This window comes from Brassica napus, chromosome A1 (assembly GCF_020379485.1).
Source record: "Brassica napus cultivar Da-Ae chromosome A1, Da-Ae, whole genome shotgun sequence".
NCBI classification, from domain to species: domain Eukaryota; kingdom Viridiplantae; phylum Streptophyta; class Magnoliopsida; order Brassicales; family Brassicaceae; genus Brassica; species Brassica napus.
In genome coordinates, this window is record NC_063434.1 from 3,958,289 (window position 1) to 3,972,634 (window position 14,346).

At 33.0% G+C, this 14,346-nt stretch overlaps 3 protein-coding genes across 3 annotated transcripts; 1 reads left to right on the top strand and 2 right to left on the bottom strand.

The window, feature by feature from the left end:
• Window positions 1-2,011: 2,011 nt before the first annotated feature.
• LOC106372060 (UPF0725 protein At4g29550-like) lies at window positions 2,012-3,861 on the bottom strand. Its single transcript, XM_048781360.1, has 5 exons — window positions 3,542-3,861; window positions 3,277-3,399; window positions 2,855-3,053; window positions 2,632-2,744; window positions 2,012-2,551 (listed from the first exon to the last, which is right to left on the bottom strand). Exons 1-5 carry the CDS (start codon window positions 3,614-3,616, stop codon window positions 2,207-2,209), a joined length of 855 nt encoding a protein of 284 aa, XP_048637317.1. The 5' UTR covers window positions 3,617-3,861; the 3' UTR covers window positions 2,012-2,206.
• A 3,274-nt stretch (window positions 3,862-7,135) lies between these two features.
• On the top strand, window positions 7,136-8,959 carry LOC125575945. Its single transcript, XM_048735366.1, has one exon. It carries the CDS (start codon window positions 7,136-7,138, stop codon window positions 8,957-8,959), a length of 1,824 nt encoding a protein of 607 aa, XP_048591323.1.
• On the bottom strand, window positions 8,276-12,218 carry LOC125609851. The gene is made up of 3 exons (XM_048781365.1): window positions 10,533-12,218; window positions 9,757-10,461; window positions 8,276-9,551 (listed from the first exon to the last, which is right to left on the bottom strand). Exons 1-3 carry the CDS (start codon window positions 11,409-11,411, stop codon window positions 9,123-9,125), a joined length of 2,013 nt encoding a protein of 670 aa, XP_048637322.1. The 5' UTR covers window positions 11,412-12,218; the 3' UTR covers window positions 8,276-9,122.
• Between the last annotated feature and the right edge of the window lie 2,128 nt (window positions 12,219-14,346).

Consider the following 14,346-nt stretch of genomic DNA (forward strand, 5'->3'; position numbering starts at 1 on the left):
ATTTGAAAAAATACTACAATGATTATCATCAGGTCCATAATATACGTAAATCTTCACTAGTTTTGAAAAAAATATGAGAAAAGCAAAAAAAAAGCAAAAAATTGTCAAAATACAGTAAAATTTTGATAAAAATAAATTTAAAATATAAAATATTATCAAGTAAATATGATATAAAATAGATTAAACCCAATAATATATATAATTGTTAATAATTAGTTGATTAATACAAATATAGAAATAAACTATATTTTGTTAACTATTTGAGTAAAGTAAAAAATAATTGTTAGGATCTTGAAGATTTGTAACATGAACACTAACTCTTTAACTGTAGTTCAAAAAAAAAAAGAAGTCAAAACACTAACTCATTAACTTAAATGAGTTATGGACTAACATATAAGATCAAAACTATTTAGATATAGTTTCGATAGAATATCACATGTGAGTATTCTAAAATCAATACTATTAAAACAGTAACACGAAATATGGACCTAACTTGATCCTAGGTAGAGTATTTTTAAAAACTATATCTTATACAATTTAACTAACATGTAATGTTTATATCTTTAAATATAGTTTAAATATGGTAAGATTTAAAGAAATAAATCTAAACAAATATCTCAGTCAATTATGTATTAATTGAGATCTTCCATATCAAATTCCTTTTAATGCAACTATAATAAATTATATTTTGAAATATTTCTGACATTTTAAAGCTTAGTTCTCATTCTCAAACAATATAAATAAGAAAAAAAAATTAATATTGTCATATGAATAAATTTTGATTTTTCTAATATCATTTCTTCATTTTTTCGAATAGTAAATGAATTCATCAAAGTTCAAAAATTAAAAATCTAATAGCTTTTTCAATTTTATGTACAATTTAAAAGTATATAAAATTTTAATTTTATAAATATTATCAGTTTTCTATGGGTTTTTAATAGGTCAACTATGGTTAGATCATAGATTAATGATAAGTTTTTAGATTTTATCGGGTTTTATCAGATTTTTAATTAACAATGTTTTTATTAATATTGAATCATATTATACACTGATCACCAAATTTACCGGTTCAACCGCGAATCCGGTCGGATATGAAAACACTGAATATCTATTTTTGACATAATATGTAGATCAAAATTCAAAAAATAATATTTAATATCAACTAGCAATTTTATCTAAAAATTAAACAAAAGCAGATCAAAATCTAGTAATGCGTTATTATTAATTAATATACATCTCAGTGTTAGACCTTTTAAAAATGTACATTACAGTATTTTGTACATGCGATTTCTATTGATAAACGCAAAAGTTTAGTGGTCTAGTAGCATAATGGAACCGTAATTGAAATTGGTGTTTTACATCAATCACATGCGCAGCCAATACTAAAACCCACAAAGTGTGATTGTGACTGTTCGGAATATATCAAGAAAGACTCATGAAGCATCTTTCTAATAGAGAAGCGAAGATTATTTTTGTAGTTTAGTTGAAAGTAAACAGTAATGAAGAGTACCATAGTCCATTAATAATTCAGCAGTCTCAGTTAGTAACCTTTGATGGTATGATTAGTAAATAGACTAAAACTGGGTATAATGTATTAAAAAAAACTAGGAAATGTATGCAAGAATACTCAAAACTTAATTTATATATATGGAAGCAATTATTTAACTATTTATATGTGATTCATTCTGCTTTGCACGTTGGATGCTTTCTAACTTGATGTGTTTTACCAGTACGTAAATAATCACATACGTCCGCAAGATTACAAAATAGAAACGAGATTGTGACTGTATCCGTCATCAAGACTCGTGATGACTCATGAAACATTGTTCAAAGAAATTATATTTTAAAGAAGTTAGGATTTGTGTTTCAAAGAAAAAATATTTTATAGGATTATGTAGAATCCATTATGCTCGTCCTTAGAGTTTCGAGGAGCTTAACCTTTTCCGCATCGATCAGACACTCCTCCGCAATAGGGTTTAGTATTTCAGTAGATTAGAAAATTATTCAACGCTTTTTGTATAGAAAAAAAAACTGAGGAAAACCAAATAACAAACTTAAAAGACATAACGGACAAGTTATTAAGTACTGGATTACACTGAAACAAAAGAAAAAAAACAGAGGAGATGATTATTCAGTCATGAAAACATAGCTTATAGATACTGAGTAGAGTCGTCTTATTAACTTAGGATCAGCAAACATATATGTCTCAGACCGAACTTGCCTTGAAAATATTATGACCGGTGCAAGACTTGAAGTCAAGACAAACGTGTCCTGGAAGCCCATCAGTGCTTCTTCTTATGATGACTCTGTGATCCTGGCACAGACCATGGGGAGGAGCATTCAAGTTCTTGAAACTGAAGTAGAAGATTGCATTCCCGGCTTTGAGCTTTTCATTTGACTTCACATCTTCAAAAGTCTGCACAACGACCTTCTTGATCTCCAGAGGCAGCCAAGACTCGAACAAGGACATGTCGTTTTCCTTCAGCGTGTACATTGCAACTTCGGCATACAAATTAAGCCAATCGTTTTCAAGAACGTCTGAATCTTGCACCTGCGAAACAACAAAATAAACATATAAAGCAAAAAAAAGGGTTGAGGAAGAAGAAATATGATAGAACGAGTTGCTCTCACTTGATAAAACTGGTCATTGGAGAGCAACAATACATCATCCGAATACCACTCAGGTAGAGTGTCTTTGTAAACTTCTGCATCGAACTCCCATCGATGTATTATTTCTCTAGTACCTTATTTTAAATTAAAAAAAAAAAAGAAGGCAAGGTAAAGAATCATATATTTACTCAACCCACAAATCCTGAAAAGGCAATCATCACATGACACAGAAGACTAAACTGACCTGGAATTTCAGGTGTGATCCTACAACCTTCGGTCATTATTCTGTAGTAGGATCCTTTTACATTGTCATCTCTAAGAACACGCGCCTGGAAAGTGACACAAGAACCGTCTGCCGGATTCGTGGCCTCAAAGGTTAAGGAATAACTGAAAACTCCATAGTTAATATATTTGTCTACTCTTGACAACTGGAAGTTGGTGCCCTGTATGATCGAAAGACACACGATATTAAGACGAAGAAGAAATAGTTTAAATTCTCGGGACATGTACTAATCAAGAAAATGGTCTCAACCCCACCACCATAAAGTATTAGGAATTTCAGCATAAGAGAATGTGAAACACAAATGTTCATAACTATATGATTAACCTTAACAAAATTGGTTTATTAAACCAAAAAAGAAAAAAAAAATGGAGGGAGTGTTTTACCATGCGGGAATTGTAGGAGTGGAGTCCAAATCTAGCATAAATGTCAGCCAGGTCACGAAAGTAACCTGTTTCGCTGTTTTCAAATTTGTGCAGATCCGTTGAATGAACTGGATCATCGAATTCCTGCAAAAGCCGTATATCCAAAAACCCAAAGTTAATTGCATATAAGTGTGAAATCAGTGTCCACGTAAGAAAAATCTAAGAAGGAGATCCTAATTTTCTAACGCTGATCAATTAAAAGGGGAAAATTTTATATTGTTATTACATTGTGCTCGCGAAAAGCGTACTCTTCGTTCAAAATTGGATCTTCATCGTCAGAGGATTCATTGATGCAGCGCATCTTGACAAGTAGATCACGTCTCCTGTGCCGTCACGTTAGAGTTAGGAGGGTTCACGTATGTGATACAGTTATTATGGGCTTTTCTTTTTTTCTTTTTGGTAATCAAAAAGGTGGCTACTGCCTACTAGCACTTCCTTTACATTCGTGTTATTATGGGCTTTAATACTTGTTTTGGGAATTTATAAAACACAGAGATTTTTTTTTTTGTTTTTTTTAACCTTGTTTAAAGATAGAGTTAGACTCTCAAAAATTCAAGAAAGCAAGTCTTTTAAACATTCTAAGAATCAATAGATTACTTGCTTTATATGTAACCTCAGCAGGTACCATTCATAATGTTTGAATATTCTTCACAACGGCTAAAGATTCTGCTATCGGAGTTAAACCGTCTTTGTCTGGTTCAGGTGAGATGGTTATTTTGATCTTTCCCTTGTGTTGTGGATTGTGGTGTATCATCAGTCCAAAGAGATAATACAGAAAAAGACAAAGTCGATGAAGACTAAGTAGCTAACCTGGCAACGACTGATGATGAGCTCGTCATAGTCGATTTCTGCAAATGTTAGAGAGAACAGATAAATCTGAGAAAAATAGGGCTTCTTGACAAAGATATAGGCAAAGCTCGGAAGCCAAAAATGAGAAAAATGCAAAGCTAAAAACCTCGACGTATAAGCTATTTTTTAGATTCTCGTTTCCCCTTCAACTTGCTTGAATGATCATTGATTATAGTTTTTTTTTGTTAGAAAATTTTAAAACTATATGTTTAAAATTTGATCTCTAACTAAAATAATCAGTAAGAGTTTCCAAATTTCATATCTATCTTTAAGAATTAGTTATTTTATAGGCTTGCTCTAGTTGGATTTCGAAGTGATTTAAGATAGTGTGACATATAAGGAAACTTACTGACAATTAACCACATGATGTATCTTGGCTGTCCTCCTGTAGGAGTGTTTCCAATTCCACGTATACCTCAAGAAACTAGGAAGAAGCTTGCCCACATTTTGACCACTATACCCATTAAATTACTATCACTCACAATGAAAACAACTATTATTTCTAAAATCAAAGTTCTTAACATAAAAAGCATATGCAACTTAGCTGGCGTGTATCTCATGTGAAAGAACATGGCCAAATTGATAATTTATGTCCAAAAATGATGATGATTTATGAACTATGTATAGTTTAAAAAAAAGCACTACAAATTGAAAAGTCTTTTTTTTTTGTTTCTTAGTGTTATCCCCTTGTCCGAGATATTTAAAGATTATGAAACAATATTGACTCATGTGGAAACCAATTGGATATTGTGGTAGAATTTATTTTTAAGTTTAGAAGAATAGTTATGAATTTCTATGACATATGTTTTGATAAAACATGCAAGTTCACTTCTTCTTTTTCCACACATGTTAGGCATTCCGTGATGGCTAGATAATCAGTACAATGCTTTTCCTTAAGTAAATAAACATATTACATATAATATCGGTAGAACTTCTTGACCATAATAATTGGTCAAAAATATGAATAAATAAGAATACATACCATGTTACAAAAAAAAAAGAAAGAAAGAATACATACCACTTTTGCTATCTCTTAACCATAATGAGGGGGTTAAATCATGTACTACATTAGCTCCAAAAGAAATTGATTGAAATTGAGTGTTGGATGTAGGCACGAAAGCAATATACCACTATGCACTCTTTCAAGACTCCCACACATAGATAGTGTTGATAAGCTATCCTGAGTGAGACGCTTATAATGCTAGAACATCAACCCATTGGAACATCGTTTATTATCTCTATGCATGATTATATACTTAGTAAATAAAAAAGAGTGTGAGATTCAATAATGTGAGCAAGACGCTTACCAACTTGAAGAACAATTCATTGGAACATCGTTGATTATCTTTATGCATGATTAGAATGAATAAGAAATTAGATTAGACTAAACCACAGTGATATGGTGCAACATCACAAATACTTTTAAAATATCTATCTATATCATGTTGGTTCAGATGGAGAGAGAGAGAGAGAGAGAGAGAGATAGAGAGAGAGAGAGAGAGAGAGAGAGAGAGAGAGAGAGAGAGAGAGAGAGAGAGAGAGAGAGAGAGAGAGAGAGAGAGAATACTGATTAGTTACTTTAATTTTTGTCCAACAATGTTATTATACAAGCCATTTTCCAATTTAGTTTTACTGATTCATAAGTAAAAGAATTTTGGGAAAACTGTTTTTTTAGAGCAAAAAAATAGTAACTATGTCCCTTTAGACTAATCTATATTTTGTGTCATATTTTCCTATAATACCCTTTAATATTTATGAAAATAATTTTAATAAATAGTTTTACAAACAAAAAAAATTTGGAAAAATAGTAACATTTGTTAAAATACATATATGAACTTAATGGTATATTTTCCAGTTATAAAAAAGTTATAATTATAAATTTCAGATTATGTTCTAAAAAAAGTAGAAATGACATTCTACGAAGTAGAAAACGAAATCTACTTTTTTCATTGAATCTACAATATTTAGAATACGTGATCTACGTAAATAGGAGTATTCTACAAATATGTAGAATACACATTCCGCGCTTAACCTAGCATTCTACAATTCTTAGAAATCAAAATCTACACATTAATCTAATTCTAAAACATGTAGAAACCGACTTCTACAGATTTACTATAAATCTAAAACATGTAGAAATCAAATTCTAAACATTACTATAATTCTAAAAAACTGTAGAAATTGATTTCTACATATTAGTTGTATTCTACGGATAAGAAATCAGTTCCTAAAAATATGGAAACAAAATATTTGAGAATATTCACTTTTATTTTTTAAAAAAAAATCGATTTTTAAAAAAAAAAAAAAAAAAAAACGAAAAAGAACAAAAAAAAAACGACAAAAAATACCTTGGCAACCTTCTTAGCCGTCTTCTATATTCCATTGATTGTTCACAAAATTTTCACAAAATTTTCACATTATTTCTACCATGATTCATGTCTATGCTTCATGTGGTGTTTGGGAATTGGTTGTATCTTCAGGTTGGAGTTTTAATGTTGATAAAAAGAAAGGGGGAAGGTTACTTGCTTTGGAATTGAAGTCTTCTCTGGAAGAGTTACAGAAAATTGTTATAGAGGATTTTGGTTTTGAAGAAACAGATGCTGATTTGGAGTTGAGTTACCTTCCTATTGGATTGATCAATTCATCAAATTGTCCACCAGTGATCATTGGAAACTCAAGGCAAGTTCAAAATTTTCTAGGGTTTTGTAAGAAGCATCAGTCAACTCAATTGTGTGTCAGCTATAAAGCAAAGCAAGGAAATCCAAATAAGATCGACATTGATCTTAATAAGATGCCAACTGATGCAAGCACTAGTGAAGAGAACAAGCGAAATCCTTGTGACATTGGGACCGCTTCAAATACTGTTAAGGGGGCTAAGCATAACGAGAAGAAGAAAGGGAAGATGAAGCAAAGTGAAGTTGATGGAGATGATTATGATGCTGACAAGCATAACGAGAAGAAGAAAGGAAAAATGAAGCAAGACGAGGTTGAAAGAGATGATGATGATGCTGAGAAGATCAATGCTGAAAAAGAAAACAGAGAAAAATTGGCAAAGAGTCAGGTGGTCGAATTGGTTAAGACGGGAGATCTTTTCCTCAACAAAACAGTTTTGAAAGCGAGGTTTGAGTTATGTGCAATGAAGCATAACTTTCACTACACAGTTACCAACTCCAATAAATCAGTTTGGTGTATTAGATGCGCTGATAAGGTGTGCTTTTGGGGTGCTCGAGCTGAGTGTTTGAAGGGCTCCACATATTTTATTATTAAGAAGTATGTCGGTGTACATTCCTGCGCACCTTCAAACAAAACCAGTGCCGGAAGGACAGCTTCAGCGAAAACGATAGGCAATCTGATAATGCATAAATATGAAGGTATCAAGGAAGGGCCTAAAGCGAAAGATATTGTTCAGATTATGCGCAATGATTATGGATGTGAGATCTCTGAATCTTTAGCATGGGATTCCCGTGAATATGCAGTCAACGCTGTTAGAGGTATTCCAGAGGAAAGTTATGGGAAAATACCAAAATATTTGCACATGCTGCGAGAGGCCAATCCGGGTACACATTCCTCTTACAAGACTGACGTCGATGGTAGATTTCGATATCTGTTTATAGCGTTTGGTCAATCGATCAGAGGCTTTAACACAGTCATGAGGCGTGTCATTGTTGTCGATGGAACATTCTTGAAGAGTAAATTCAAAGGGGTGCTACTGGTTGCAACTGCTATAGATGGAAATTCAAATTTATATCCTATTGCATTTGGGATAGTAGACTCTGAGAATGAGCAGTCTTGGGAATGGTTTATGAGAGAATTAAAAGTTGTTGTTGCTGATGATAATGGTTTGGCTTTTATTTCGGATAGACAAGTGTCAATAGCGAAGGCAGTGGAGAAAGTGTATCCCCTAGCGAGACACGGTATCTGTATTCATCATTTGTTGAATAATGTGATATCATATTTCAAGGGGAAGGGATTAGCTGGGTTGATTTCTAAGGCTTCAAAGGCTTATAGAGTGGTTGATTTCAAGAAGACGTTTGCTCATGTTTGCAATATCAGTCCAGCAATTGGAACGTATCTTATGGAAGCAGATGTCAGAAAGTGGGCTAGATGTCAATTTCATGGATACAGGTATGACATTAGGACAAACAATCCTGCAGAGTCGATAAATTCTGCGTTGCGTTCGCCGAGAGAGTTTCCCGTAATTCCTTTGTTGGACAGTATTAGAGAAATGCTGACACGTTGGTTTTTTAAGCGTAAGAAGTTGATTTCAAAGCACACCCACCGTTTGACCATAGATGTGGAGGAAAAGATTGATAGGAGAATTGGAAAGGGGAAAACTTTCGCAGTTTACCCTGTAACCGATAGCCAGCTGCTTGTTAAAGGCGATACAATTGACTGCTTTGTTGATTTGGACAAACGGACTTGTTCTTGTGGGAAGTACGACCTCTCGAAAATCCCTTGTAGACACGCAATAAAAGCTGGTTTCTTTGTTGGTAGAGAACCATATACATTGACTGATTTTTTGTATACCACGGGAGCTTGGAGAGAAGCTTATCAAGAAAGCATAAATCCCATTTCAGTTCCTGAAGATGGTTGGTCTGTCCCACAAGTTGTGGAAAATTCTGAAGTGCTACCGCCTGAGACAAGAAGATCTCTTGGAAGAAATAGAAAACGCAGATATGAAACTGTTGAAGACAAAATCCGATCATCACAAGGATCACAGGGGGGTCAGTCTCGTAAGTGCAGTAGATGTGGTCTTGGTGGTCATAATAGAGCAACTTGCAAGATGCCAATATAGTGGATTTGTTGGCTGTGTTCTTCACAATTTAGTGAAATTTTAACAAACTTCTTTTGCTTGATTTCTAGTAACTTTGTTTCTGTTTGTGACAACTTTGTTTCAGTTTTTCAGATTATATTTGCTTGAATATTAGTAACTTTGTTTCAGTTTGGGAGGACTTTGTTTAATCTTCATGCCGTATTAACTTGGTTAGGAGATCTGATTCAATCAATCCCTTAAACAAACTGTGATGTCCACGAAGTGTGGATCGATCATCTAACACCAAGCAGCGATCAGGGAAATTTTCGCCGTCTAGCTCTATATCTCGGTCATCTAATCGGACCGCTGGCTTCTTCAATGATTTTTGAAGTTCCAATGAATCTGTTGGCTTCTTCAATGATTTAGGAAGTTCCAACCAATCCAATGAATCTTCGACTTTAGCTTGAGAAGGATTCAAACCTTTCACAAATGTGTCTAATGGAAGGTTCTTCATGCAACTTTCCAAAAACTCTTGTGTACCCATACGAAGATCACTAGCTGATGATTGAGTAACTTTTGCACGAGGTAAATTGACACACGAATCAGCAGTCTTTAACTCTTGGTTTTTTACAGCCTGTTGACAAACACGTACAATTACAAATTACACATACAAGTTTCATGTTCAAAATAGAGAATAGACATAAACGCCAAGTTCGAAATCCATAATAAACATACAAACTTCCAAATACATATTACATCAAACCTAGCTTCAAAGACCTACATTCCATCGCCTAGTTCCAAGCTTTCAACATCTTTTAACTCTTTCTCTTAGTAGTTACCTTTTTCTTTGTTGGAGCAGTTCCTTTTTTGCTGGTGCTAGGACCACTGTTGATTTTGGTCAAGCTAGGACCGCTTGCTTGATCACTCTTTCCCACCAATTCAGTCACCACTAAACTTGTCCTGAGCTGTGTAACCTCAGCCTCAATTTTCCCCAATCTGTCGGTTACAACGGTCTCAAATTGCTCAGTTCTCTCTGAAGCTGTCCTGAGTTGTGTAACCTCAGTCTCAATCTTACCCAACCTGTCCGAGAACTGCTGACAGAATTTCTCCCCAAAAGCAGTAAAAGAAGCTTGTACCAGATCCTCCAAGAAATTTTTCATATCTGTGTCAATATTTCCTTTTGATGAAGCAGCTAGGTGGCACAAAACATTCTTTTTCCTTGACTCTGCTCCTCGGTCTGCATGCTTTCTCTTGTTTCTTCCCGAAACATCAGCTGTGCCATCAACATTCCCTGCAACATGACTATTTTCACCTCTCTCAGTATCAGCTGTTTGATCCTCTCCTTTCTCTTCGCCAGATTCCTCAAATTCAGAGTTCGTACCTTCTTTTACTCCCCAAACATGATTGTTCCAATCATGTTTACTATTGATCATATCTAAAATACGATCTACTCTTTCATCTTTCTTCTCATCCTTCTGTACAAAATCAGTTGCCAAAAGGACCACTCCATCTATGTGGGATTCCATGAATGAATGCAAAATTCCCTACATCAATCAAATCATTAGTAAAGTGAACAAAACAATAAATATTTTAATTTGAAAATAAATTTGCATACGTTTTCTGGGAATAAGTTCTCAACGCCAATGATATCTTCATAAGAACATTTTGCACATCCTCTCCAATTACCACACAGTGGACCTGTAAAATCTTTACTGACTTTTGTGCCACAAATCTCTCCTAAAGCAGGAACAGCTTCCATTATCCAAATTTGGAAACCAAACAAGAATCCTTCCATCAGATACCCCTCTTTCTGCTCTAATTTATGCCTTGTTTTATCAATTTGCTTCAGAAGGAAATCAAACGAATACAGACCCCATGGATAATTCCGAAGCTTCTCCAAATCCATCGCCAACTTCATGTACAGATGCGGGATATTCACCTTCTCATCCTTTCCCATCACCACACCCATAATAACGCAAAGATATATCAGTCTCACCCTATCAACCCAAGTCCAGGTATTGCTCTCTTCCAAATGCTTCTTTTTTATGATCTGCAAATTTATTTTTCCATTTGTCTTTATCTGCTTGCTCCAAAAACCATTATCGTCTTTCCATGTCACTAGCCCACTGTTATTCTCTCGCTTCACTTTCAGACCAGTGACAGCATGATACTCTTGCAATCCAAAACGCAGAGGTCTCCTAGCGAAAGTGAACCACTTCTCATGTCTCTTGCTTGTCATCAACTCCTTACACAAAAAAGAGTGTACCAACCTCGCCGAAAACTTCAGATCATTCTTCTGGATAACCATAATCTGTGAAAAAATGGGATCTTTCATAACTTCATCGAATTCTGGTTCCATTTTTTCTTTTAGCAACTCGAGAAGTTTTAGTCGGCAGCTGTTATTAATCTTCTTAACCTGAGGTTCCAATCCCTCACCGTATAAACGATTAGGCAACTCCAACTCCATACCTGAAATTTGAAAACAATACAACATATATCTATTAATAACAAAAACCTAAAATCCCTAAATCTATCCCGAAAATATGATTTAAACCATGATTGTGTACAAAATCTTCTCTAATCATCACCTTAACACATGATTGAAGTCTAAATATCTTAACTAACTCAAAAATCTACCTTTTACCTTTCTAATTTCAAACTCTAAAAAGAAGTGGAGATAGAGTTTCATACCTTTGCAGAACGAACTAAAGAGTGATAGATTCGTAAAAAGCTCACGAAATTGTATGAGTTAGGCCAAATAATCGTCCAAATCAGAGAATTGAGTGAGTTAGGGTTAATGAACTTTGGGTGAGAATTTGATTTTCTCTCCCTTTGTTCGTGAATGGGAAATTAAGGGTTTTGTCCCAGAGAAATCGAGCTTAAAAAGTTGAAATCATGCTTGGTCGGTTCAAATCAAGTGGGAATCAACCCGGATATAATCATACAAAACCAAAAAAATCGGTTTGGGATTCTTTCCTGGGCACGGGATCGATCGATCTATTCTTAGTGGATCGGTCGATCTGTAAGGAATCGACCTTCGCCGATCGAGTGAAATGGACCAGGTCGATCAGTATATATTTCGCGTTTTTTTTTGTTCTGAATAATTATCGGGATCGAGCGATCCACTGTAACTTGTAAATCTGGATCGATCGATCCCGCTTGTCGAACTCATTATTTATCTTTTTCAAAAAATTACAATTTTAAGGGCATTACTGCCATTTTCGAAAAAATTAGTCTAATAGGACATAAAGTAGTACAGATTAGTCTAAAGGGACATAGTTACCTTTTTTTTGCTCTAAAAAAACAGATTTCCCAAGAATTTTGTTGTTGTTTTGAAAATAAATATTTTCTTTTTGAAATGAAGCAAAATTATGATATAAAAGATAAATACTTTTTGAAAAACAAGAAAAGCGAACTAATCTATACTATCAAAAGGGAAGCATTCTTAAAAAATCTACCTATGAAATGTTACTGCACCCTTTTATTTTTTAGTCCAATTTATAATATAAAATCAAATATAATTAACCTTTATTAAGCAACCAAATAAAATCCTCTAACATTTTAATAAACCTATAATATATATCCAATCAAAAAGTATAACTAACCTCTATTAATAACCTCTAACTTTTAAAATATCTACGTACGTTAAGGTCTTGGGTATTGACTCATTTTTGTATTCGATCATGGGAAGAAGAATTATGATTGTCATGGGAGAAAAAGAAATAATAATACACAAACATATTTGTTGTATATATGTTACAGAACTGTGAATATGAGGGAAGTTTTAGAGGTCAAAGAGTTTATAAAAGAATCACTGATCATGATCATGGTGGCAAGCACAGTTCCAGATTCATTATTCTGAATAGAAAAGGAGTTGATAATCATAATTATACAAATATATTACTATAATTCATACATTTATCAATAATGACTAACCATTTAAATATTATTTCCAGTTTAAAGGATCCAAGTGATCTAGAATAAAAATTGGAGGATTTTAGCTATATTTTGAAATATTGGATAGCCTAACAAAATATTCTAACAATAAACATATATCACATTTTTTACCTTTTATCAAATAAAGAAATTAATGATAATACTTATAACATTTAATTATTTTAAAAATGTAACCTTACTACTTTTAAATAATTATATTTTATTCACAAAATATTATTGAATACTTAAAATTTTATTTTAATTGAATTAGTCACTTCCCATAAAAATAAATTATTTGACTAATATGTATACCAAGTTAAGACTTCGGCTAAATATTAAGGTAATAAAATTTAAGTCTATACAATTAAAATAAAATCATTCAAAAAATCTAATATACGAAGATTGTTGAACCCATATATAACTATTTATTATTTTAAAAATCTCAATATTATTCCTTATGATATTCTTTCTCTAATAATATTTCATCAACCATGATTTTATGCAATACCGTTAAAAACTTAATATAAAGAGATTGATTGTTGGACCGGATCTAAACGTAATGGATCCAAACCGGTTCAGGTATATAGGACCCGAAAAGATTCAAAATATCCAAAAACCTAAAAATACATGTTTATGAAAAAATAACCTGAAACCCCAAACAAATAAATACCTAAAAGTTTAAACTTTTACCCAAAAGCTGATCCAAAGAACTGAAAAATACGCAAAATTTTATTCAAATACCAAAAATATATTTTTAAAATTTGAAATTTTACCCAAACCCGAAACTATAACCGTAAAACCAAACCCAAAATTTAAAAAATATCTATAACACCAAAAACATATTTGAGATATCCAAATATACCTAATATACACAAACTATTTTGGATACTTTGGGTACCGATTGAGTCTCGGATAGGACCCATACTTGAACAAAAACTCGCAGTCCAAAAAAGTATATTATAGGTAATTTTCCATGGATCCGTATCCGAACCAAACCTATATTTTTGGGGTGGTTTCAGCTTCTTTCTTTTTGTTCTGATAAAACGATCAGACCTAAAAACAATGGTAAGAGAATGTACATATAAAATCTTAAATAAATTAATTCATTGATTATATAATTTTAAAACAATTATTTCTTTGATATAATACAACTTTGAATCATAATATAATCCAAAAAAATCCGCGCTTTCGAAGCGCGGGTCAAAATCTAGTGAATGTATTAATATTGCAGTATGATTAACACAATACCCATTTTTTCAAAGAAATTGAATGTATTGTAAATGATTATAACTAGATAATAGATGGATGCAATGTTTATTTTATAGGATTATATGTAGAATCCATTATGCTCGTCCTTGGAGTTTCGAGGAGCTTAACCTTTTCGGCATCGATCAGACACTCCTCCGCAATGAAATTTGACAGGGTTTAGTTTTTCAGTAGATTAGTTGCAAGTAGCAACATCAAAATGAATTCTTCAACGCTTTTTGTATAGA

Coding starts and splice junctions, on each gene's coding strand:
- LOC125575945 (XM_048735366.1), top strand. CDS start 7,136: ATGAAGCAAGACGAGGTTGAAAGAGATGATGATGATGCTGAGAAGATC.
- LOC106372060 (XM_048781360.1), bottom strand. CDS start 3,616: ATGCGCTGCATCAATGAATCCTCTGACGATGAAGATCCAATTTTGAAC. Junction 3,400..3,541: donor ACGCTTTTCGCGAGCACAAT/GTAATAACAATA, acceptor CGGCTTTTGCAG/GAATTCGATGATCCAGTTCA. Junction 2,745..2,854: donor GATCACACCTGAAATTCCAG/GTCAGTTTAGTC, acceptor ATTTAAAATAAG/GTACTAGAGAAATAATACAT.
- LOC125609851 (XM_048781365.1), bottom strand. CDS start 11,411: ATGTTGTATTGTTTTCAAATTTCAGGTATGGAGTTGGAGTTGCCTAAT. Junction 10,462..10,532: donor AGAACTTATTCCCAGAAAAC/GTATGCAAATTT, acceptor TGATTGATGTAG/GGAATTTTGCATTCATTCAT. Junction 9,552..9,756: donor CTGCTCCAACAAAGAAAAAG/GTAACTACTAAG, acceptor GTTTGTCAACAG/GCTGTAAAAAACCAAGAGTT.